This window comes from Curcuma longa, unplaced genomic scaffold, assembly GCF_044706935.1.
Source record: "Curcuma longa cultivar G26 ecotype Majalengka, Jawa Barat unplaced genomic scaffold, ITB_CL_G26_1.1 utg134316_np1212_261454_RagTag, whole genome shotgun sequence".
Classification (NCBI taxonomy): domain Eukaryota; kingdom Viridiplantae; phylum Streptophyta; class Magnoliopsida; order Zingiberales; family Zingiberaceae; genus Curcuma; species Curcuma longa.
In genome coordinates, this window is record NW_027435597.1 from 16,005 (window position 1) to 42,148 (window position 26,144).

The 26,144-nt window shown below is 34.7% G+C and overlaps 2 protein-coding genes across 3 annotated transcripts; both read left to right on the plus strand.

Moving 5' to 3' along the window:
• Window positions 1-1,629: 1,629 nt before the first annotated feature.
• On the plus strand, window positions 1,630-19,162 carry LOC141819659 (E3 ubiquitin-protein ligase COP1). Of its 2 annotated transcripts, none has more exons than XM_074706903.1 (12): window positions 1,630-1,709; window positions 2,500-2,659; window positions 2,766-3,119; window positions 6,187-6,344; window positions 6,480-6,545; window positions 15,907-15,985; window positions 16,068-16,223; window positions 16,316-16,414; window positions 17,370-17,474; window positions 17,554-17,733; window positions 18,428-18,538; window positions 18,685-19,162. In XM_074706903.1, exons 2-12 carry the CDS (start codon window positions 2,513-2,515, stop codon window positions 18,853-18,855), a joined length of 1,626 nt encoding a protein of 541 aa, XP_074563004.1. In that variant the 5' UTR covers window positions 1,630-1,709; window positions 2,500-2,512; the 3' UTR covers window positions 18,856-19,162. The 2 variants fall into 2 exon arrangements, with proteins under 2 accessions (XP_074563004.1, XP_074563003.1); XM_074706902.1 differs by having other exon boundaries at window positions 1,636-1,709; window positions 2,504-2,659.
• Window positions 19,163-24,089: 4,927 nt separating this feature from the next.
• Window positions 24,090-24,666, plus strand: LOC141819683 (putative pectinesterase/pectinesterase inhibitor 34). Its single transcript, XM_074706937.1, has one exon. It carries the CDS (start codon window positions 24,168-24,170, stop codon window positions 24,600-24,602), a length of 435 nt encoding a protein of 144 aa, XP_074563038.1. The 5' UTR covers window positions 24,090-24,167; the 3' UTR covers window positions 24,603-24,666.
• The last annotated feature ends 1,478 nt before the right edge of the window (window positions 24,667-26,144 follow it).

Genomic DNA, 26,144 nt, shown 5'->3' on the forward strand with positions numbered 1-26,144 from the left:
TAAAATCTTATTAAACTTAAGTTAAAAAAAATAAAACAAAAGTGAAACCACGACTGGCCACACGCGTGATCGGGGGCGCGCGTGGCTAGTGCGCGGAGGCGTTGCTGGGCCCACATGACGCCTCCTGTGGCGTCGTTGAGGCTGCGTGATGCCACCGGAGGCATCGTCGAGCCCGGGCAACGCCTCCAGTTGGAATGTCTGTGTCGGTGCTGTGCCGAGGCCGGTTCATCGACTGAACGAAATTTTTACCGGTATCGCGCGATACGACTCGAGATTTTAATCCATGGATTTGATAAAGTTGCGCTGCAATAGTCAAATAACCTAAGGGCTATTATATGGTGGAACCGAGTTGACTCAAATAATCATTAACAAATTTTGGTTGAAGTGATCAGATAAGGCCGTCATTGATGGGCAATTCAACTAAACAACGACAGATCAGTTGAACAACAAGTAAAGATTAGACGAATGGAGACTATAAAAAGAGAGCAAAGTGGATGTCTTATGGTTGGTGAAATAGGCTTGGTTTGATCATATTGAACTATATCTTGTATTCTCTTTCAGCCTCCTTTCTAAACTTCATTGTAGTTCATATTGTAGTGGTTTTTCCACCTATAGTAGTTCACCATTAAGGAGAAAGATAGTGGGCATTCTAAAAGTGAGATAGTGAGGTTTTCGAGAGTGATTCATTTCATAGGCTGTAGAGCAGGAATGAGAGTACTGAACCTCATTATATGCCTGCATTAACATTGTGGTATGCTTGAATTTTGTGTATTTTTTTATTTTGCTGCTCATTGTTTGCGTGACCTTGCTAGGCATTAGCAAGAGTAGTATAAGAATTCATTTGTATGTATAATTGCTATTTTTCCCTCTTTAGTTTATTTGGCCATCCAGCACATTGGGTCCCAACAGTTTGGTTGTTACTGCAGTACCATGTAGCCAAAAGAAAACAATATAAAGAAGAGGGGAAGTATGGAGAAAAAGAAGGGAAAGAGAGAGATAGCTGGCAAAAAAATTTCTATCTTTTCAATTTCTTTCTTTTATAGATGACTACCATGGACCCAATGTCCTTACATAACTAGTTCAAGCAATTTGGTTTAATTAGACTGCTTCAACCAGACCTCCCAGACTACATACATACACTTGAGGTTGAACCACACTTCCCAGACTTCTTGTTTGGGTTTCATACGAAGCTTCATAATCTTAAGCTGGTAGTCACTCACTATATTACTTGGACTAGGTTTTGAGTATCCAACATGGGTGAGGATATAAATGCTTGACATTGTTATTTATTGAAAATTTTCCACGTGCTCAGTAGAGGTATCCAATGATGACCTTGAGTGTGAGTGTTGGACATGGGTATGGAAAGGTTAAATGATTTATCCAAGTACCAATGGTTGCTTCATTCAGAAGCATTAATTGACATTCTGGACAATTAGACAAATTCGGTAAGTATATTGAAGTTAGGAGTTGGTCAATATTCTAATACTCTTATATGGCATAATGAATCCAAAATATTTGTCAAATGAATTCAAGTTAAACACATTCTTGTTCTCTTCCACCGTCTGACTTTAAATCAGCTCTAGGCGAAAGCATGTCTAATCTCATGCTAATGTTGCTATCTAAACTTGCAGCTTTTGAAAAAGCATTCAGCCTGTCAAATTGCAAAAACAGCATCCCCAGTTGAGCATCTTCGTCTAGCATTGCAACAGGTCAATTCTTCTTTTCTCCACCAGATATTGGATGTTATATAAATGTACTAATTTGGAAGTAGTAAAATTGGCTATGTTATTGTCTTAATCTATCAAGGTACAATAACTTCTGTTTTCTTTCTCATTTAACATTTTTTCACATATAAATTTTAGGATGAATAGTGATTGTTATTGTCATATTGCTGTGTTCAGTCATTTTATGAAGCAGTAATGCACTTTTATTATGTATTGCAGAAGGTTGTTCAATCATTCACATAGTTTTGTTTGAGAGAAGAGGAGGGGGGGGGGGGGAGTCAGGTTTGGAGATATTGCAAGTTATTCTTATACCAACCCATAGAGAAATTGCACAATATTCTTGATGTTCATTCCTTTTTGGTGATCAACTTAGCAGTTGGGACAAAGGGTATGTAGGAAATCTTATTCATCTTTGAATATATCCCTTTCTTCTACAAATATGTTGCCCTTGCATAATTCTATGCTGCAATGTTTTTAATGGCAAACATAAAGGTGCTCTGGACTTCATCAAACTTCCATGAGTATTCAAGCATGCTGCTGATGATAAAACTTTATTTCAGAATAGCTGGATGTGGTACTGATAAAAATATGCTTATTAGTCAGTTGAGTCTACCAATAAGAAGCATGCTTTTTTGGATAATTTCTTCATTCTATATTCTAGGATCTATAATTCTAAATAAGATATTTTTGTGCTTGGGGTTAAACGTTGTTGCTAGCACAATAATTTCCTGCCTGATTCAGTCATTGCTGGTGGAAATATGAATTTTTCTTGTAGACAGGGATGTGAGATGTCAGTTAAAGAATTAGATGGTCTGCTGGGCCTGCTCACTGAGAAAAGGCGGAAAATGGAACAACAAGAGGCCGAAATGAATATGCAAATTTTGCTAGACTTTTTACAGTGTCTAAAGAAGAAAAAGTTAGAAGAGCTAAATGAGGTTGGTCTTACTGACATCATATGACAAACTAATTCTAGCATAAGTTTTTTTTTTGGCCTAACTTGACCTATATGTTTCAAGATCTAAAATATATATCTTTGTTCAGGTACAAACTGACTTACAGTATGTCAAAGAAGATATAAATGCTGTTGAGAAGCACAGAACAGAACTTTACTGTGCAAGAGAAAGATTCTCTGTCAAATTGCGCAGTTTGGATAATCTGATTGCAACAAAATTGTGGTCTCCCAGTGCTAACCAGCATAATAGTATGCTTGTCTCAAATGCTCGAAGCTCTCTTGTGGGAACATGCTCTGGAAATTTACAAGCAAAGAGTAATGATGTAAAAGTTCAACTGAGCCATCAAGAGTACCAAAGGAAAGATGCTTTTAGTGGTTCTGAAACAAGTCCTCTGATTCAATCTGGAAGAATCATAGCAAGAAAGAGAAGAATTCAAGCTCAGGTTAGTGATTGGACTATTAATATTTTATTAATCTATCACTACATGTTTCTTATAGAGCCTTAGTTGTAGGGTAAATTGCACATACCCTCTATCCTAATTTATAATTTTAGGCCTTCTCTTAGTTTTAATAATTGCTAAGACTCCCTCTGGATGTGCTCAGCCAGCATAGATGATATGATTAGTCATTGATGTTTTCATCATCAAAGCATGTTTGTCTCAACTATTAGGGTTAGCTATAGGAATTTTATTCCTTGATTGCGTTCTATACAAGATTATATCACTAGAATAGCCAAGTTAATTAAATTATTTTTACAAACAATGTGATATGCTATCCCAATATATTTTAGATTTAAACATAATATATGTTTAAATTTGCATTTGATTTGGGTACATTTTTGTTCATATGAGCTGTGCCACAATAAACTCAAATTAGGTTGACTAGTAATTAGATAAGAATAAAATGCAGTTTGGTGGAGCACCATAGTGGTGGCGTAGAGGTGAGGTTCTTGGTGAAGTCACAGGAGGGAGGAAGATGGGACTTTTTGTGCTTCAAGAAGGCCGTACTGGTGGGCTCATGGCAAAGTCATAGGAGGAAGATGTGGATTCTCATCCTTCGGGAAGGTGCTATGGGAAAGGCGGCTAGTTGTGCGATGAGTTTCAGGTGAGATTGAAAGAGGGAGGCTTCGCTGTTACAACTTCACATGAGAGATGACTTGTGGTGATTTTGAGAAGAGAACAATAGAAGGATTTTAACAAGGTTTAAAATTTTGAGCTGTGTCAAAGTTGCGGTTTATGACCGGAATGATACGATTTTTGTACTGTATTGTGTAGATACGGTTTCGAAACTTTTTAAAATATAAATATATTAATTAAAAAATATTTTTATTATTACTTGATTGTTATTGATGCTTACTATTGAGCTATATTTGAGTTCAAGTTTTAATATTATCTTATGAAATGTTTGATACTTATTGAGTAAAAGACAATCTAGGGTTAGTTAAAATGTACTAAATAAATAGTGCAGGATCAAGTAGGTTTAAATTGAATTGAATTTGAATTTATTTTGATCAGTTTAAAATTAAATCAAATTTATATATAGAATAATTTAATTTATCAGTTGTATATTTTATAAGGTTAGAAATTATATTATATTTATTTTTTTATATTTTTCTAACAATTTTTTTTCTCCATCTTAAAATGGTTTTGTTCTCTATTTACCTTGTGGATAGATGAAAGGAAAAAATTAACCATCCTATAAGAGGGTTTTTTCTTTCTGTTTATCTCGTGGACGAATGAAGAAGGGAAAAAAAATTAATTATCCTTAAAGTTTTTAAGAGATTTTTTTCTACTCTTGTAGACATATGATAAGGAGGGGAAAAAAAAAGTATCCTTAAAGAGATTAAGATATTTTTTCTACTTTTGTGGACGTATGAAGGAGGAAAAAATTAACTGATAAAGGAGGAAAAACACTAATAGAGAGAAAGAAAGGAATAAAAAGAAAAAAATAAAAATAAAAAGCTTGTCGCGCGGCTTCCTTTGCGGACTTGCTGAGTTGCACGAGGTTGCAGCGGCCTTGCAGAGGTCACTGCAAGCTCACAACTCCGACTTCAAATTCGTGCCTGTTAGCAAGCGAAATGATAAATTTTTCCAATGTTGACAAGCACAACACAACGTCTTAACCATGGATTTTAATACCCTAAATTTTTTAATTATAATTGAACAGTTCACATTAGTTCTCCATTGGTTTAACTATAAATGGTCTAAATCAAGTTTGATTTGGGCCAAATTCAAACCCACAGGAAACCCTAAACAAAAACCACATGGGGCAACTATCCAATCCCCTACCTAGCGTCTAATTAACACCTAATTGAATGCAAAACCCACCAAATCAGAACATAGATACCTTGATTCAGTCGTAAACCCCTAATTACACCTATCTAACCCCAAGTAAACTTCAAAATATAACATAATTTCTCAATATTATTTTGGATTCTTACATATTCTTTTTCCTAATATAATGTATAGTGGTAGGAAACCTCTTTCCATTCCCTTTAAAGAAAAAAAATCTACATGTTGTTTGCCATATTTCCTTTGAATTAATATTTACAAACTATGAACACTGTTCAAGAATTTTTTTTAATAGCTACATGAGTTGTGAGTTTGATTGTTCTACAAAGCTACTACTGACATGTAAAACATGGGCAAAAACTTTGGTACATCAAAACATAAATTAAATTTTCATTCTATCGCTATGAGTGAAATATTTTGTTTTGCGATCGACACATTAAATGACCTAAGACCAACAACACCCCTTGAAGAAGTGTGAGGTGTTAGTCACATGAGTCACCTAAGCACTTCTTCTATCATTTCATGAGGCTTCCATAATGTGCAACGTGAGCCTTTTGCAAGCGCATGTCTTCCTATGGGATACCTAGGGCACATAAGTCATGAGCTCATCTTCCTTCTTCCATTTTGCGAGTCTTCTATAATTCATTTTGTCGTTTTACTAGTCTTTTTCAATGCATCGAAGGCTTTCCCAAGGTTGCAGATTTTGTTCCTCTGACCACTTCCTCTTGTTCCTCCTCTTCTCCCTTCTCCCTTCTCCCTTCTCCCTTCTCCCTTCTCCGGCACTCGGTGCACTTAACATTTTAAGTTGACAAGGATTGAAACGTTGACTTGGCTTGGAATTTTAAATTTTGATTTAAGATGAAGTGAGCATAAATAGTTCCACTTGTTTGAATTTTTTTCTCTCTCTAATTAATGTTAGAACTTGTATTACATGGTAGTTCAGTAAATATTTTCATCATATGCTCTTAAGCGTATCATTTTGATTGGCTCTCTAATTGGCGTGTTATAATGGGGTTTGATTCAAGCAAACTTAGTATATTAACCTCATACATATCACTACATTTTTCGTGTTTAGTTTAATTCAATGTTATCTTCATTTTTGTTTAACAAATTTAGTGAAAAATCCTTAATTATGGAATCTTGTTTCTTAATAATTTTTTATTAATTGAATTCTTTATGATTGGTCCTTATAATTCTTTTTGTCTTTTCATTTGTATAGTTTAATGAACTACAAGAATGTTACTTACAAAAGAGGCGGCTTAGAGCGAGCCAAATACATGCTCAAGAAGAAAAAGATGTAAATGTTAAAGTCAGAGAAGGATACCATGCAGGGCTAGATGATTTTCAATCTGTGCTAACTACATTTACAAGATACAGGTTGTAGAAGCAATCTTTGCAATTCAATATTCCATGAGTTAACATTTATTGGAATATTCTTTTCATTATCTTCCCTTTGTAATGTTATTTTTTAATCTAATTTCTTACATATTTATTTTGTTTATGTTGTTTTAGTCGGTTACGTGTTATTGCAGAACTTAGACATGGAGATTTATTTCATTCAGCAAATATTGTGTCAAGGTATTTATTTGGTGATCATAGATGATTTTATTTTTCTATTATTTTCAACATGATGAATTTCATTTATGATTTTATCCTCCATAATAATCCATACTTTATGATCATTTGTTTAGGGTTTAGAGTGATCATAGATGATTTTATTTTTTAAATTATTTTCAACATGATGAATTTCATTTATGGTTTTATCATTCTCCATAGTAATTCATACCATGATTTAAAATTTTATTCCGTGCCGGGCAAAATGGATAATTTACTATTCCACCCGTCGTCTAGCATCGGAACCACGGTTGGCACCAACACTGTGGGCCGTTGTGTGGTTGTGAAGGCCGCTGAGAGCCCGCGGATGCGTGGGGATTGATGCAAAATTAACTTAGTTTAATAATTTCAATCAACTCCTATCTATAAATAGGGAATTTTAGCTTATGAGCTCCTTTGTCAATTATTACGTTGGATGCCCAAATAATTAGAAATTAGGTATGTTACTCATGCATTGTGTGAACTTTTCTTAGTTGCACATAGTTCCATTAATATCTCTATTATGCTGAATATTGGCCATGTTTAGGGGCCACTAAACACAACACGTCCTCACACAACATCTATCTCATACATAGCATGTGTGAAATAGTAAAAGAGCAGCAAATAAAAAGGAATCTGAAAAAAATCATACAACACTTTGACCTGATAATCGTATCTTGAAGCAGCCATAATAGTAGTAATTCTTAATAACTCATCTTAAGTTGATCTAGGTATAAGTGCAAAATACAAATTATTAGTAACATTGGAGGAAAAGATCCTACAAAAGAACAAGGAATAAGAGAAGGATGGACAAGAATAGATGAAGCTGGATGCAATCATGCAATGCACCACCTCTTAAGTTTATCCATCTATTCCTTGCACAATTTAAGGCTCATGCTTAACAAAAATTGGTTGAATCAATCAAATAACCCGGAGGGGTTGATTAGCAAAAAGCCAAATTTTTGTGGTCTCTTGTAAAAGTTATCAGATCAATGGTTAGATACTTACAATGTCTCATAATGGCTCTCATGATCTTTAGTTAGGTATTGACGTCCCTTATCATCATGGGTTCATAATCATGCTAGCCATGTGATCTCCAGATAGGTAGCATAACATTAATCCGTGAAGTTACATAACCATCATGTGCCACATAATATTGCTGAATTTATGTGACTCCAGTTTAAACTTTGACAATCTTGACTGTCACATGCTCCATTATCAATGTTGGTAGGGTTCACCAAGCTATAAGCGTTGTCAACAAGTTCAAGATACATGAAACAACTTGCATCATATTTTGGCTCATCTTATACACTTTGGATAATATAGATTTTCTTAATAAGTTCTCTAGTTTAGCATAAATATTTTGCATATGACATGTTAGAACAAGTGACATCTAGCTAGAGTAATTTTTAAATTTGCATTATTAAAAGATGGTTTTCAACATTGGTACCTGTGGTCGTATTGGTATTTGATGTTTCAAAATCGTAGGGATCAGCTGAGTTGAATTGGTGGGATCAAAATCTTTGAGAAAAAAAATCAAAAAAAAAAGAAAGAAAAGAAAAAAATGTAAATGACAAACAAAGTTTGTTTAATGAATGAGAAAACAAAACACATACAAAGAACCTAAGAATTACTGCAACTTATATTTCTTTATACCATTATCATAAAGTAAAATTTTCTTTAGAATGTTAAATATTTGCATTCAACTATTTTAAATTTAATAATTATCGTGTTCCCATCTAATATCTAACATGCTGTTTTTATAATTGAATCTCTTTGATTGATTTTTTTATTCAGAACTAATTGTCTATTATTTACAGCTCTTTCTAGCAATAAGTAGCAATAAAATTATAAATAGTTATAATTTATAGATAATTACATATTATATAACTGGAGGATTAACAATGAAAAACAATTAACATAAATATAAATAATAATTATATAAACAATAATTCTAATTCTAATCTAGTCTGTTAATGGAATCCAAATTAAAATTAAATCAATTATTAGCCTAATAATCTGATATCTTATTATGAGTTTAATAACTGCGCCCAATATGTAGTATTAGTGATATATATCATATAATTTTAAGATAATTCATGTTACATATACATATAATCCAATATTAAAAATAAATAGATAATATTATTAATCTAAAACAAAAAATTGACATGATTATAAATAAAATAATAATAAATAAATTATTAAGTAATGTTACTAATGAGGTTACTATGGTATAAAAATAAATAGATAAATAAATAGCCCCCACGAGTGTGGTACAGTGGTAAAGCACTCAGAGGATTAAGATTCGAATCCTAAATAGAACAAATATCTTAGAGTTCGACTTTTGAATGTGCATAAATTATGTCATGGATTTACTCGGTAGGCGAACTAAAGGGAAGACCGTCTACCTTCAAGATTAGTCGGGCGAAGCTCTGACACTAGATTATAAAAATAAATAAATAAATATTAATAATTAGATATTCATATTACATGATATAATTATTATATAAAAATGGAAATAAATAGATATACAATATTATAAATTAAAAAATAGATGTATAGATAAATAATAATAAATTTAGAAGTAATACTACTAGTAAGTTTACCTTAGATATAAAATAAACAGATAAATAAATGTAAATAAAAGATATGATAATGGGTAAAAATAAAAAAGACGCTCCTAATTATCGTTTTAGTCAAAAAGTTTCCCCTTGCCTTTAAAAAGTCAAAACAACATCCCAACATATTTCTCATCCTGAAAATAGACTTATTCTAGCGTTGTTGCAAGGTTTAAAATTTCGACCCATGCCGAAGTTTTAGTTTTAGATAGGAACGATACCGTTTCAGTATCGTATCATGCCACGCTGATATAGTTTGGTATTTTTTAAATATAAAATATATTAACTATTTTTAAAAAAAATATATATATATATGAGATAATTTTATTAGGTTTTAATCAAGCCTATTTAAATGATCTCAATCATCATAGCTGGGAGTTAATTGAAATTATTAATTTAATTAACCTAAGTTCACTGTTTTCTATTCCGTGCGATTACATCCCTGTAGATGCACGACGCCAGAGGCATCACGCAAGTCTGGCGACGCTTCCGGAGGAGTCGTGCGGCAGTCGGAATCCCTCTGGACGAGTCGCGAAAGCCTGATGGGGCCTCGGGGTGCGCCAATACCAGAGGCTCGACTGTGTCGGTTTCGGTTCGCGGGTGAAACAAAATTTTTCACCCATATCGGACAAAACGGGTCGAGATTTCATTCCTGGGTTGATAGTTGATACAATAAGTTTATGGTGATTTTCACTATGTTGAAGCGATTTTCATCAAGATTAGACAATTTTGTTAGAGTTGGTAAAGAGTTTTTTATATAAAAGTGCTCTACATATAGTATTTTTGACAAATTAAATTAAAAAGAAAAAATGATTTACTTTAACACGTAATAGCTACACCGTAGTTGCTACAACATTGGAATAAGAGTATTTTCGGGATGAGAAATATGGTGGGTCGTTCCTTTGGTTTTTTTTTTTTAAAGAGTGGTCGCCTTTTGACAAAAATGATTTGCACTCTATTGATTTTTTCCCATAAATAATCATAAGTTATGAAAAAAATACAAGTATGGTTTAAAGTGTCAGGCTATGCTAGTCTGTATAGACAAAATTTGCCATTCCGTCTATCAATTAACTCAATTCAATCTGTATAGACAAAATTTGCCATTCCGTCTATCAATTAATTCAATATTGAATTTGTCACAAGAGCTGACGGAAATTGAGAGAGAACAAAGAGGGGAAGAGAGGAGGATTATGGGGCGTCTGATGGTGGCGGCGAGCCACCTAGGGGTGGGAAGTGGGCAGGTGTTGTAAGAGAGGTGACGGACATGGGTGGGTGGGTGCTGCAGAGGGGTGCAGATAGTGACATCTTTTAAAATATTACTACCTTAATTAAAAACAATCGAACTACATTATTCTGTGCATAAATTTAGTTTAGTTTTAAACTGAACAAAATAAATTCAAATTGAGTCTGATTTGAACTTACTAGATTCTAATCTCCAATGTATTTGATAAGCTCTACCTTTTGCTACTAGTGTTTTTGTCTTGCTTTTAAATAACTAGATGCAAATCGTTAATATGTAGGAGAACCTACCCAATCTATATCTGAGTATCACAATTTGAAGACGAGCCTAATCATGAGATAAAATATTTTTACTTGGAGCACTTTTGAGGTATCATAAAATCCTTGATGTTGCTTTCCCATTTTATCCTAGTTGCTTCCTAAGGGTCATGACATAGGTTCTTTAAAAATTTACCAATCACTCTAACAAAAAATGAAATATCAACTCTAGTGATTGTGAGATAGGTAAAAGTTTTTCTACTAGTTTGTCTATATTTTCCTAGATAAGTTTTTGGCTTTTTTTTCTTTGATGAGAGTATCTATTGATTTAGCTATTAATATGCCAGCTTCCTTGAGTATATCTACTATATATTTGCATTTTGAAATGTAGATATCTTCCTTAGAATGAGCAATTTCTATCCCTAGGAAGTGCTTGAGGTCACTCAAGTGATTAGCTTGAAAATATTGATGAAGATAATCTTTTGGTCATGCAATTCCATCACTGTTTCATCAGTATTGATAATATTGTTTGCAGGAAACACTTTCATGATTGAGAGATGTGGTGGAAAAACTAACTGGTTTGCTTGCACCTATTTAATGCTATACTAAAGGGAAATTGAGTTAAATTTTATGAAATACGCTCTCAAAGATTATTTTAGTCTATATAAGGTTTCATCAGTTTACACACAAGGCGAGTCTCTCCTGAGCAATAAGTGTAGAAGGTTGCTCCATATAACCTTTTCCTTAAAGAGAGCACCATAAAGTAACAAGTGGGAAATAACAACTAGGCAGAGGAACAAATGAACTAATCTTTGTCGCTAGAGAAACATCTACGTATTCAACTTTATAAATGTGCGTGAACCATTTCATCATCAAATGAGCTTTCAGACAATCCAAAGAGCTATTGGGAGAACACTTGACTGTGAAAGCCCATTTACACCTTGATAGACTTGCAAGGGGTGAGAGCTATGAGTTCCTAAGGGCTATTAATAGAGTCGAGCACATCTATTTCATCAATCATAGCTTACTCCTAAGAGGATCTGAGAGAACCTTTAAGACATTCGTAGGAACAAATTGTTAGGATCAAGAAGATAGAAAGGGATTTGGGTGATAGTGAAACATATGATAAAAAAGAGTGAAAATGATGGAAACACTAAATCAACATTGGGATAAGAGATAACAGTAGATGACTAAAGAACGACAAAGTTTGAAGGAGGAACAAGTATTTATACGACATCATCTCCTACCCTACACTTATAGGGAGGCATGTTAGATAATGGGACCTTAACAATAAAAGGTGTAGGTATGAGAAGGTCTACAATTGCTAAGTGAAAAAATTCTCACATAATATTATTCATGAACAAAAGATACACTTGTAAAAATGGGAATTAATAAACAAGGATCTAAGAAAACTATTCTACCAAACAAATAAATTATTCTCAATCAAATCAATCTAATTGATTATTTCCTTTTTCGCCCATGATTGGATTGACTATCCAAAAGGGAAGATTTGATTCTTTTCTATACTCTCCCTCAAACTTAGTTGTAGATATTGATGAGATCAAGTTTGCCTTCAAGGAATTTATGAGCTTGTTCAGATAATCCTTTTGTAAGATCATCTAGTTGGTGAGAAGTAGGAATATACTCAATACCGATAATGCCTTTATCTATCTTTTCTCTAATGAAATGACGATCAATCTCTATATGTTTCGTTTAATCATGATAAACTGGTAGCTGACTTATTATCATAATAGAGTAGTTAGTACTTTCAATCTGAATTTTCAAATCTTTCATCACTTTTTTGATCCATATAAGCTTATAAATTCCATGAGCCATAACTCTATATTCCGCTTTTCATCACTCTAAATCGGGCATTGGAGACCATGATCATCACCACGACATTCACCACGGTTGTGTGGTATAATACGGCCAGTTCGTGGCACACTCTAGGAATCACGGTCATCACTATCATGGTCATGTGGTGTGACATGGCTAGGCCGTGGCATACTCTGGAGATCATGACCATGGCCGTGTGTTGTAACACGGTCAGGTCGTGAGACACTCTGGTTCTCCTCTTCCACCAACTTTAAAACTTCGTCATCCTTTCCTCTTGAAGCAAAGTGTGAGAAATACGAAATACCTTAAATAAAAGGTGACATCACAAGTAACACGTCTTCTTTGTGTGTGAACAATAACACCAATAATCTTTTTGAATATCCGACAAAAACAATTTTAAGGTTCGAGGGTTAAGCTTGTTATGCTTATGGATATGGACATGCACAAAAGACATACATCTAAATGTCTTCAAAGGTAGATTATTGAGGCTAGAAATTTATGGATATGTTTGGGTGAGAAGAGCCAAAGGTGTGACAAAGTTTATGGATTGATAAGATACATAGTTGTGAGGATTGCATCGCTCCATAAATAACATGCATGGTGAACATGAGGTCACGGGCAACCTCCAGCAAATGACGGTTTTTACGTTTAGAAACTCTATTTTATTGTGGAGTATCGACACATGAGTTTTGATGAACAATTTCATTTTCTACTAAATAGTCATCTAAAATGACATTGAAATATTCTTTGCCATTGTCAGTTCTAAGAATTTGGATATTTGTTTGGCATTGGGTTCGGATCATTTTGTGGAAGGCTTTGAAGATGTTATTAGTTTTAGATTTATCCTTAAGAAGGTAAACCCAATTAACCTGTGTATGATCATTAATAAATGAGATAAACTATCTTTTCCCATGAGAAGTGTGAGTATTTGAGGGACCTCAAAAATCACTATGAATTAATGAAAAAGGAGTAGATGATTTATATTGTTTGGGAGAGAAATGAGTGCGAGTATGCTTAGCTAGTTAACATACTTTACAATTGAAATACAAAGGATTTTTATTAGTAAACAATGATGAAACAGACGTTTTAAATAATCAAAACTAGGATGGCCAAGACGATAGTGCCAAAATATTATTTCTCTATGACTAGAACCAGAAAAAGCAACATGAGACACCAAAGACCAACTATTTTTTATCCTCGAAGTAGTAAAGACCTTCATGAGTTCTAGCACTACCAATCATCTTCCCCGATAGTAGATCCTGAAAATGATACGACAAAGGTAAGAATTTAGTAAAACACTAATTATTAAGGGTCACTTTGCTGACAGAAATCAAATTGTATTTTAGAGCAGATACATAAAAGATAGATTTCAGAATGATGTGTTGAGATAATTGAATATCACTTATGCCAACAAAACCATTAGCAATCCTAATAGTAGTTTGGTGAGAACAGGGATGATAGGAAGAAAAAAGGCTCGAATCACTTGTCATATAGTCAAAGGACCTAGAATCAATGATCCAAGGGGTCGTTGAATGGTTATGAAAGGATGAATTGAGTTTACTAGTTGAGTCATGGAGCATGAACCAACATTAGAGCTAGAAGACGCATTGAGGGCCATTTGATTGAAAATTTTACAATATTGTTCATACTGCTCTTTGGTAAGGGAGCAAAACACCGGAGATAGTAGTTTTTTCTTGGCTCGATTGAGTATGAAATCCGTGATCTTCATTCTTTTTCCGAGGTTGTCAATTTGCTAGTTTCCCATATATTTCCCAATATTTATCCTTGGTGTGGCTTGTTCGATTGCAATACACCAAGGACATTTGTTTTGACGCTGATTTGGTGCGGAGTTTCTTGTGGAAATCAAAGTTGAAACGTCTGTTGTTGTAATGGATTGTGGTACAATAATCTCATTAGTAAGTATGACCTTACAACGAGCTTCTTCCCGTTGGACTTCTGCCAAGGCTTCTTGTTGGACTTTCGCCATCACGTGCAACAATACGACCAGGTATCTCATTCAAATTACGGTTAATACCGGCCAAAAAATCAAACATACACTCCTTTTCAATATTTCAGCGAATTTTGATACTACAGTTAACGCATGTTGAATCTTCTTCAAAGAATAGATTAAGTTTCTACTAAAGATCTTGAAGATTGTAGAAGTATTGTGTTACAGAATTTGAACCTTCTTTCAATTCTTTCAGCTTCAATTGTAGCTAAAAAATCTGAGTAGTATTGTCCAAATCAGAATACATCTTCCGAGCTGCATCCCACACCTCTTTGGCCGTTTTGAACTAGAGATAACGACGACTAATGTTGGATTCCATGGAATTAATTAGCTAGGCAAGCACGATAATCAAATTCTTAGCCAACTAGATTTGGTAAGATGCATCGCTTGATGTTGGTTGAGAAGAGTTGCCTATAAGATAACTCAACTTCCCTCTACCACAGATAACTATCTTTACTGATTGAGCCGATTGCAAATAATTATGGCCGTTTAGCTTATGGGTTGTAATTTGCATAAATGAAGTGTCTCTTCCAAAAAAAAAAGAGACGATGACAGAGGGTTTTTTAGCCATAGACTGAGAATACCATGCAAAAATTCTCACGTGATATTATTCATGAACAAAAGATACACTTTTATACAATGGAAATTAATAAACAAGGAAGGAATAAATAGTTAAAGAAAGAAAACTATTCTACCAAAAAATAAATTATTCTCAATCAAATCAATCTAATTAATTATTTCTTTTTTCTTCTATGATTTGATTGACTCTCCATAAGGAAAGATTTGATTCTTTTTTACACTAAGTGAAAGCATGACAATGAACATAGAGAATTTTTTGAGTAGTGTAGCAAGCTATCTCAGTATGTGAGATGGATAACTGGGAGGAATCCATGCAGAGCAGCAAGTATATTTAACATATTCAAATGTGCCATAGTGTAACACTTGGGTCTATTCTAGCCCCAAACATGGCCATCTCTTCCTCGCTGCTAGCCTCTTTGGTCACCACATGATCACCCAGAGGATAAGTCAACAACCCAAGAAGGATAAGAGGCGGTCGAACTGTGGTTGAGGCTCGCAGCATATGCATATATATACATGTTGATAAAGGAGGAATAGAAGAGCCATCTAGAATCTGAGAAATTTGACTCACTCAGGTTGAACCATATGGAGAAACATGAGAGCGAACAGCCTATGGAGCAACCTAGGAGATACTTAAACAACAGTTATACAAATGCTGAACTTGATATAGAACGGCATAATTGGGCTTTTCAATTCTGCTGAAAACAGAAGTCTTTACACCCTTATTCTCTTGCTCTATAAAATTTAAAATTTCTTTGTTCAGTTCTGAATCTCTCTGATCCTGTGGTTGGTCTCTTTCATACAGCATAGAGTTTGATCGTGATGATGAGTTTTTTGCTACTGCTGGTGTTTCGAAGCGCATTAAAGTGTTTGAATTCTCAACAGTCAGTGTTTTTTCTTATCTTTTATGGACAGTGTATTGTGTATTCAATTTCTTAACTAATTATAAATCTTTAATATGATCAGGTTGTTAATGAACCATCAGATGTGAATTGCCCTGTTGTAGAATTGGCAACACGATCTAAACTTAGTTGCCTAAGTTGGAACAAGTACTCAAAAAACATCATTGCAAGTAGTGATTACGAAGGGAATGTAACTGTATGGGATGTAAATACTCGCCAGGTGTCCATTTTTCTGTATGATAGAAATTGTTTTAATTCATGTGATGGAGCAGGAAATGATTGTAACTTCTTTCTTTCTGTCTTTTTTTTCAGAGTGTGATGGAATATGAAGAACATGAAAAACGGGCATGGAGTGTTGATTTTTCTAGGATGGAACCAACAATGCTAGTTTCTGGTAGTGATGATTGTAAGGTAAACATCTAATCCTTATTTTGTCTGTGATCAAACTACCTGATCAACTATCATAGGCAGTTCCAAACTAACTAAACTTTGATTGTGCATCCTAAAGTAAACTTCAATAGACTGGTGCCAGGATTGATTAAACTACACCAACTATGAAAATATGCAAAAATTTAACCTAAAATAGAAGTTAATAAAAAATTGCAAATGAGAAAGTGCATGTTGTATACACCAAATTAGGTGTTCTTTGTCTGTATATCTTCTAATTTTCATGTTTTGTCATGGACTTGTCAATTTTTTTACCTACAAGGGTGGTCTAGGGTAACTTTGCACATCTTGAATTTTGATCCAGAATGGTCTGATTGGATGCAATCAGACTGGGGTGCATGTTATAAATTACTCTAATATTATTTAGAGGTAATTAAATTGAAAATTTTGGACTTGAGATGGAGGTTGGAGTTTCTTCCTGCATGCAGGTGTCTAGATTATTTCTGTTTTTCAAGATTACTTTTTATTAGTTGCTTAAATTTTGTCTTACAACTTCTTGCCTATGGAATTATAATGTTCCAATTGAACTATAAAACTATACATGATAGGCTACATAATGTACATCATCACCATAGAAAGTAATACATGCCCCACCTTATTTCAACAAGATGGGTGGCAACCGTAAGGAAACAATCAGTTTTACATAGGATACTTGTCAAAGTTATGATCATTATTTTTCTATTGTTGGGATGGTTGGATGTTGTCAACATGCCATTTTTCATATTAATCTGCACACGTGTATTATTTCATAACTGAGAATGGGTTTTTTATGCATTTCTATGGACATGCAGAAAAACATGCAAGATTGCTGTGATTGGCTAATTGAATCAGCTGATAATTACAGCAGGTTCACTAATATGCAATTCCTGATGTTTCTATTCTAAAGGTGTTATACCTTTTTTTTCATTGTGACAAGTAGGTGAAGGTGTGGTGCACAAAACAAGAAGCCAGTGTTATCAACATTGACATGAAAGCAAATATTTGTTGTGTTAAATACAATCCGGGGTCAAGTGTTCATGTTGCAGTATGTTTTGATCGATTTCCTTTCTTTTACCTTCGCAGTTTGTTGTCTACTTTTACATGCTTCCCATGTCCTTTTCCAGGTTGGTTCTGCTGACCATCACATTCACTATTTTGATCTGAGAAATACTAGTTCTCCACTACGTGTTTTCAAGGGACACTGGAAAGCAGTATCTTATGTAAAATTCTTGTCCACCAATGAACTTGCATCTGCATCAACAGACAGTACATTGCGACTTTGGGATGTAAAAGACACAAGCCCAGTATGTTTATTGACACTGGTCCTTGTTGATAACTTAAATAAGTTCCCAACCAGTTTTTAACTTGTTACCGTGTTATTCAGTATTCTATTTACAGTTTTTCTTATCCACAAGGATTTCATTGATTGGGGGAGTAACATTTTGTTTTGAAAGACAGACGCTTCAATTTTTTGATGCAATAATCCAAAAGTTTCATATGTTAGTTTCTAGATAATTTTGCTGAAATATGAGTTTTGCTTTCATAAACTCAGTAATAAAAATCCACTCTGAAAATGTTAAGATCATTAGCTTGCAGCCTGAATAGTTGAGTTCCTCTAATAAAACCTCCTATACTTTTTATGCATGTTTTGTGCTTGTGCAATGATAACTTTATTAGCTTAGGGCCACATGCTGCTAACAAAATGCTCGTCCTGGATCCATGCCAAGGAAGATTGAATTGCCACTCAATGGCTATTAGCCAAATTCTGTATCTAGACCATCTGAACTTCCTCTTTGGTAGTTGTTTATACTCCAGATTTTTTGACATGTTTTATTTATTGTACCGTGATCCATCAGACCAGTTACTGTGATGATTATATATGGCTATGCATTCTTTTATCTAAAACTGTTAACTTAAACCTGCTTCTTCTAATCGTTTCCAGATTGAAAATGACTAACTACTTACTGAATTTTGTACTGTTCTGGATGATTCATTCAGGTGCGGACCTTCAGAGGGCACACGAATGAGAAAAATTTTGTGGGTTTAACAGTTAACAATGAGTATATTGCTTGTGGTAGTGAGACAAATGAAGTATTTGTGTACCATAAGGTGAGTCAAATTCACTATGCTTGCCTAATTCTCCAAGTGGTAGTATCCATGCTAGTTTGGTCTGCCTACAGAAGGATATTTTCCTCTGATTCTTATGCCCTTTTCTCGCTGTTCTAAAAATGCTGAATAACAATCATGAATCACAGGCAATCTCGAAACCAGCTGCATGGCATAAATTTGGATCTTCAGAACTTGATGATGCAGAAGATGACGTTGGTTCATATTTTATTAGTGCTGTTTGCTGGAAGAGTGACAGTCCTACAATGTTGACAGCCAATAGCCAGGGAACAATCAAAGTTCTTGTACTTGCAGCATAGACGCATAGAAAAGTGGTACAAAGCCCCAACATAGTCAACCCCTGTGCAGTCAAGTGCTATGTGGGTAGATTTAATTTAGTTTTACTCATTTTATTTGGAGTCGCCCTTCCTATTATTTTCTTGAATTATAGGACTGGCCAAGCAAGCCATTGGCGCATGCTGTGACTCGTCATTTCTCTCTGTGTACATAGTGTTGTTTGTCAATATGGGGTAAATTTGCTTGATCATTTTGTATACAATGTTCACACACCCAAGCTTGTATACAATGTTTGATCGAGATGTTCAGTCTCGTTGATCATTTCAGAAAGGGCAAATAAGAAGAGCCTTTGTGATTTTTTTTATTTAAGTTTTTTTTTTATTTTTGATTAAAGTTTTGCATCTAACAATGTCTACCTTCTACACGCAAGTCTCTGTTTCCTGCCATTTACAACTTGTGGCATCGGTGGATTTGGGGATAATGGAGAAGGAAAGAGAAAATGGGCTTTGAATTTTTTTTTCTTCTTTTATCTGCATATGATGATTCTTCTTTTTCTCGATTGCCCGGTCTTTTTTTCTCTTTCTTTTTTGAAATTGAATCCTTCAGAGTTGCAATGCCTGTTTCAGAAACAACGGTGCATCTGGCGATTCCTGAAAGAAACTGGCGTTTCGAACATATATAAGCCTTCAAAATGCATGGCCTCGACAACTTACGTGTGCTTTACCTAGCAAATTGATGAGCATACGCACATTAGAAATGTCAATTGTCAAGTACTGAAGCTGAGGAACTTCTGTACCGAATATTTTTTGTTTCCCAGCAAACTTTGATGTTTTTATCATTTCTAAAAAAATGCGATACAAATCTGAAAACATATAACATATGTATACTATAGGCCGACTTTTCTAAAAGTAGAAGCGTAATATTGAATGCTAAAATGAAGTTATAAAATAAATTCAAGTTTCGAATTTATTCAATATCCTGTTTTTTTGGTGAACTAAAAAATTATAATTACATGCTAAATTGTAAACTTTTAATTAATCTATTCTAAAACTGGAAGAAAAAAATATCATATGTTTTAGGATTTTTTAACATGATTTCCCAATATAGTTACATACGGTGATAGTTAGGGTACTGGGTACATTTGGTTGAGATTATCATTGTTAATCTTAATTATTGATTCAAGGTTATATTATTTAATCCTGTTTGATTTAGATAATGAGTGATTCCCAAATAATTAGTCATGTCTGTTGCATTAGTAAACATCAGTAAAATTCGGAATGCAATCAGTGCCAAAATGTGAGATTTTTGATGATTCTAGGATTAATAGAAAAATATTTTTAAAATTATCCTAACGACTCGCTCTACGCACGGAGGGTTATAAGTTTTATCAATGGAATGTTTAGAGTTGAGGAAATCCATAATCTATATATATTTTTTTAGATGATGGTAAATTATATAAAGAAAGGAAATCCATAAGCTATATTGTTTTTGGATAATGGTAAATTGTAGTAAGAAAGTCACGAGCTTACGTGATGTAGGAGGATTCAAAAATTTTTATTACTAATTTTAATAATTTTGAAAGTTTTTAATATTTAGAGTAATTTTAAAATTTTTTATTTTTTAGAATTCTAAATCTGTATAGAATTTTAGGATTTCGAGGTTGGATTTCGAATCCGTTAAAATTTTTTTTTCTTTCTATTAGGATTTTATCTTTCTTTTATAAGTTAGGATTTTGAGTCTATATAAACATATTATGAGTTGATATTTAAGAAGAAGAAGTTTTGGTTTAATAATATTTTTGATAGTGCCATTTATTTCTCTATCTCTTGTTATTCTTCTGAATTAATAGGTTTTAGAAGATTATTTCTGATGTTCGCAATCGAACCAACAGATTCAATATTGCTCGTAGGATAATCGCTATCCTGCTTGGTGTTAGTTGATATCAGAACATTGCTCGCAAGATAATCACTATCCCGTTTAGCGGCAGTTGTTATCAGAGCGCATCAGATCCAATAGAAGGCCATCGTGGTCGTGATCGTGGTCGTGACAGGCAGGTTCCGGCTGAGGAAGTCTTGCATTGTGATCGTAGCACTCGAGATGATATACTTCAAGATCTACAAAGACAAGTCACAAAGTTATCCCAGCATATAACGACACAAGATGGTAAAAGTCAACTCTCAGATCTGATGGATCGTTGTCGTGATAGGCAGATTCTAGCTGAGGAATCCTCGCACCGTGATCGTAACACTCGGGACGAGATACTTCAAGATCTACAGAGACAAATCACAAAGTTATTCCAGCCTCTAGCGACGCAAGATTGTAAAGGTCGTAAATTCCTTTATTCCCCTTTTGAAGAATCATTAATTTCTAATCAAGGAGAGATGTTTCGAGGGATACCAGATCAACCGCCTCACCACCTATAACTTCGAGAAAATGTCAGCTCCATAACCCCTCTAGTTCCCCCTTCCTCTTGCGACAAAGACAACCATGAGGATGCAGACCTTGACAACATTGAGTATGATCAATCCTACTTTTCTGATCGTCTGAACATAGAAGGCGAAGATGACGACAAGATCGAAATATTTGGTGATCCAGTTTATGACAATGCTGATGAAGAGGAGATAGACCTAGACGAAGTGTTAATTGAAGATCAGAAATCTACTTTGTCCGACAGCAATCAACAACCTAATTCATCTATCAATGAAGCCCAGTTTCCATCATCTCACCTTGCATTGATTCAACACCCCAATTTATTCAACATGATGAAGACAAGACCGAGTCAACTGGCGAACCAATATTTGATGATGTACTTTATGCTGATGATTATTACGATGATGAAGTGGATGAAATTTTCAATGAAGTTGATGTGAATCTTCAAATTGAGGAAGAAGTAAAACAAACTGAAGATGCTAATATGGATGAACATCAAGATTTTGATATGGATGATATCGATGAAAAGTTCAAGTTTGATCTTATGGCTCCCCCTCTCGGAAAGCTATTTTCGGATGACTTTAATGCCTTTGATCTATATCATAATCTACATGACCTAGATATTGAATTGGCGCTAAAGGTGAACAAGGATAAGGTAGAGGAAAAGTATGAAGAGATTGTAGTGATGAAAGATGAGCATCACATCTTGAAGTATGACGAGAAAGATATTAACTTGAGGAAGCAAGCAACCATCAAACAAACCTTCGATCATCAAACTTCACATATAGAAAATGAGGAATCCAAATTTGAAAGTGGAAAGGATGTTGAGCCCGTTGTTGATAATTTTATGCAGGATACGGATCTTAGCATAGATCTTTACAGGGCAATTGATTGGGTCGAAACTATCCCCATAGCTCTAGAAAACAATACAAATTCTATAGACTTATTTAGTTTTTTTTATTATAGGGTTGTTTCAGCATAGATCTTTAAGTTCATTGGAACGTTGTTTTAGCATATGTGAAGTTTCTCCAGAATTGTCATTTTCTTATGACAACACCAAGGTTATCATTATGGGAGAGTTTCTTTGTGATTCACTGAAGTCTCCTTGTACAGTTATATTTGGTGAGATCGCGGTTCCCATTGAATTTAAAAGGAACAAGTTAGTGTCATCACAGTTAGACATAATTTGCAAGGAAAATTAATGCTTGATGGACGCAAAGATGAATAAGAGCAGCATTCATGATATCATGCTCGTCAACGAATCGACAAAGATTCCTAAAGTCTAACAACTGCAAGAGGATTCCTAGTGTCAGACGATCTTCTTTCAGGGTGACCACCTGATATTACTCTAAACTCGAGGATGAGTTTTTCTAACCTAGGGTGATTGATGCAAGAGGATTCAAAGATTTTTATTACTAATTTTAATAATTTTTATTTTTAATAATTTTGAAAGTTTTTGGTATTTAGAGTAATTTTAAAATTTTTTATTTTAATTTTTTAGGATTTTAAATCCGTTTAGAATTTTTAGGATTTCGAGTTCGTTAATAAATTTTCCTTTTTATTAAGATTTTTTTCCATTTAGAATTTTTAGGATTTTGAGTTCGTTAAGAAATTTTCCTTTCTATTAGGATTTTATCTTTTTTTACAAGTTAGGGTTTTGAGTTTATATAAATATCTTATGAGTTGATATTTAGGGAGAAGAAGTTTTGGTTTAATAATATTTTCGATAGTGCCGTTTATTTTCCTATCTCTTGTTATTCTTCTGAATTAATAGATTTTAGAAGATTATTTCTGATGTTCATAGTCGAACCATTGGATTCAATATTGCTTGTAGGATAATCGCTATCCCGTTCGTTGTCAGTTGATATCAGAACATTGCCCACAGGATAATCGCTATTTTGCCCAGCGTCATTACATGAGGAGCATTCAAAAATTGAAAGACATGCATTTGAACTTTCGTAAACATCCCCTCAATGCTTGGGACCCCTCCCTCATATTGACATCAATTTTGGGTTTGTTAAATCAAGTAGATCTAATATGTGATACTTAAATGGGCTTTGTTAAACATGCTACCTCTATTGAACAACCATATGAAGGGGTTTAACATTTCTGTGAAGTTTATGCCCCATGTGTAGCCAACTTCAGACCTGGTCTCATAAAGGTATAATGGTTGAGTAGTGAAGAAAAGGTGGTCCATTATCTCATCATCCCGCTGACATAACGAGCATGTCTTACACAATCTTTATACACCAATTTTGTTAGGAAGTATACTGAAAAGACTAGGTCTTTTGTATAAATATTTATGAAATAAGAAATCATGTTTTATGCCCTGTTTACTTGGGAGGGTGGAAAGGCAAACTGTGGAAAGTTTTCCTTCGTAGTCATCAATCCGTTGTTTACTTTTCTATTTTTTTACGAAGGAAGAGAAATTGCATCCATCAGCTGCTAATATTTCTGTCAAAAATGATCTCCCCGAAATTGGACGGAAAGTAGGCGGATGGAAAAAAAAAAGACATGAATACCCTTTATTTACCTACAAATTACATACGATATATACCCAATTAAACTCAATGACGCCTCGTTTCCGCTTCGCTTGCTCGCACGCCTTCCCGAAGTAGCGAACCTCCTTCGTCACGGTGCAGCGGCGACAGGGACGGGATTCATAATGAGGGACATAACGGTGCAGAATTGGCCGGGGCCGGAGAAACACCAGGCGGTGGCACTGCGGGTGGGGGCGGACCACGCGGTGGTTTACAGGTGCAACGTGATCGGGTACCAGGACACTCTATACGTGCACTCGCAGCGGCAGTTCTTCCGGGAGTGCGACGTCTACGGCACCGTCGACTTCATCTTCGGCAACGCGGCGGTGGTGCTGCAGAACTGCAGCCTGTGGGCGCGCCGCCCGATGCCGATGCAGAAGAACACCGTCACGGCACAGAACCGCAAGGACCCCAACCAGAACACCGGCATCTCCATCCACGCCTGCCGGGTGGTGGCGGCGACCGACTTGGAGTCGACCAAGGCCAACTACCCCACCTACCTCGGTCGGCCGTGGAAGCTCTACTCCAGGACCGTTGTCATGATGTCCTACATCGAGGACCACATCCAGCCAGCCGGGTGGCTGGAGTGGAACGCCACCTTCGCCCTCGACACCTTGTACTACGGCGAGTACATGAACTACGGCCCAGGGGCGGCCGTCGGAAAGAGAGTGCAGTGGCCAGGCTACCGGGTGATCACGCTGCCGGCGGAGGCCAGCAAGTTCACGGTGGCGCAGTTCATCTTCGGTTCCTCATGGTTGCCCTCCACAGGCGTCGCCTTCTTGGCCGGCTTGTCCGTGTAAAAAAATCAAAATCCGTGCCTTCCTCTACAAATTTCTTCTACATTCCATTCCCTTTGTTCTATAATATGTGATCCCTCTTCCTCTGCAATGTTATAGTTAATTTTTTCCCCTGAATTTTTCAGAAACAGATCGATGGCAACTCCTTCAAACTTTTGATAATTATACACTTTACCTCCTCCATCATTGCTTTTTTCCCTACTAGTTCTTAATGAAGATTCTGCCAAAAGATTTGCTTAAAAACAATGGTCAAAAGCGCATCATGATTTCTTTAGCTCTTTTTAGTCGAAGAGCTAAAGATCGTGAAGAAAGTTCTGAAGATTCAGAAGGCTAAAGAGAAGCAAACATTTTGAATTTTGTTTGTTTTTCACTCGGTCCATATCTTTATGGCAACTTTAAAGACAGTAGTTGGTTTAAATTGTTTGCACTCGGTCCATATTTTGAAGTTACTACAGTTACTTGATGTTTTGTTATTGTTGTTTGTATGGCAGCCAAAGGATCAAAACTGATCGAGATTCATCTAACAATCCTACTCGTGCTTTGTTATTCCTGTTTGTATGGCAGCCACTCTTGATTTTGCGCAGATGTAGTGATATATATATGTTCCTGGTTTTCTTTGCATTTTCATCATCAATTACATGATTAGAATAACGCCAATAATTTATTTTAAGATAGCCTAATTAGTGACAAAAGTCGATCAATTGTTTTTAAAAATATACAATTAATTTTTAAAAATAAATTTTTTATAAATTATTAATTTATATCATTTGTATATCATATTTTTCAAAGAAGAATTTGCTATTAGAGAGTTTTCTCTAATTTACCATTTTTTTCAAATTATCTTGTTGAGAAATAAAAATAAATAAAATTGTGTTGAGAAGGATAGGGTATTTTGGACAATAAATAATTTAATCTTCTTTCCATCTATATAAGTAAACAGTTTAAGGGATGGATTTTATTCACCTTCCTTTTCCTTTCCATATCCCTAGGGATTCCTTTTCCTTTCCATATCCCTAGGGATGTTTCATCCATCCACCATCCACTCTTGCAAGTAAACGGAGCCTTAGTGATTATCATCTATCTAATAAATGATATTAAAGTGAGATCACTATTTGAGGACCAACCATACCAACCATCGAGGGAATAAAAAGGCTAGAGGATTAAGGAATCCACTAGAGTCATTCAGAGATGAAAATAATAGTACTGAAAAATATAAAATCTTATTAGAAGATATTTAAATAAATATATATATGATATAATAAAAAAAAGATGTCATTTTGATAAAAAGTACTAATGATTCAGAAATAAAAAATATCTGTTTAATTTTTGTCCAAAATACATCCATATTACTTTTTTTAAAAATAGATATTTTAAATTGCTACGATACATTTAATTAACTTTTTATTATTGTTTGAATATTTTTAATACGTGAGATAACCATTTTAGTACGATAATCTTTTAATAACAGAAATGAAATGTGAAAAAAAAAAGGGGCATGCTTTGACTTTTGGCCCTTTCTTGGCTTCCTCACGAAGAAATCTTATA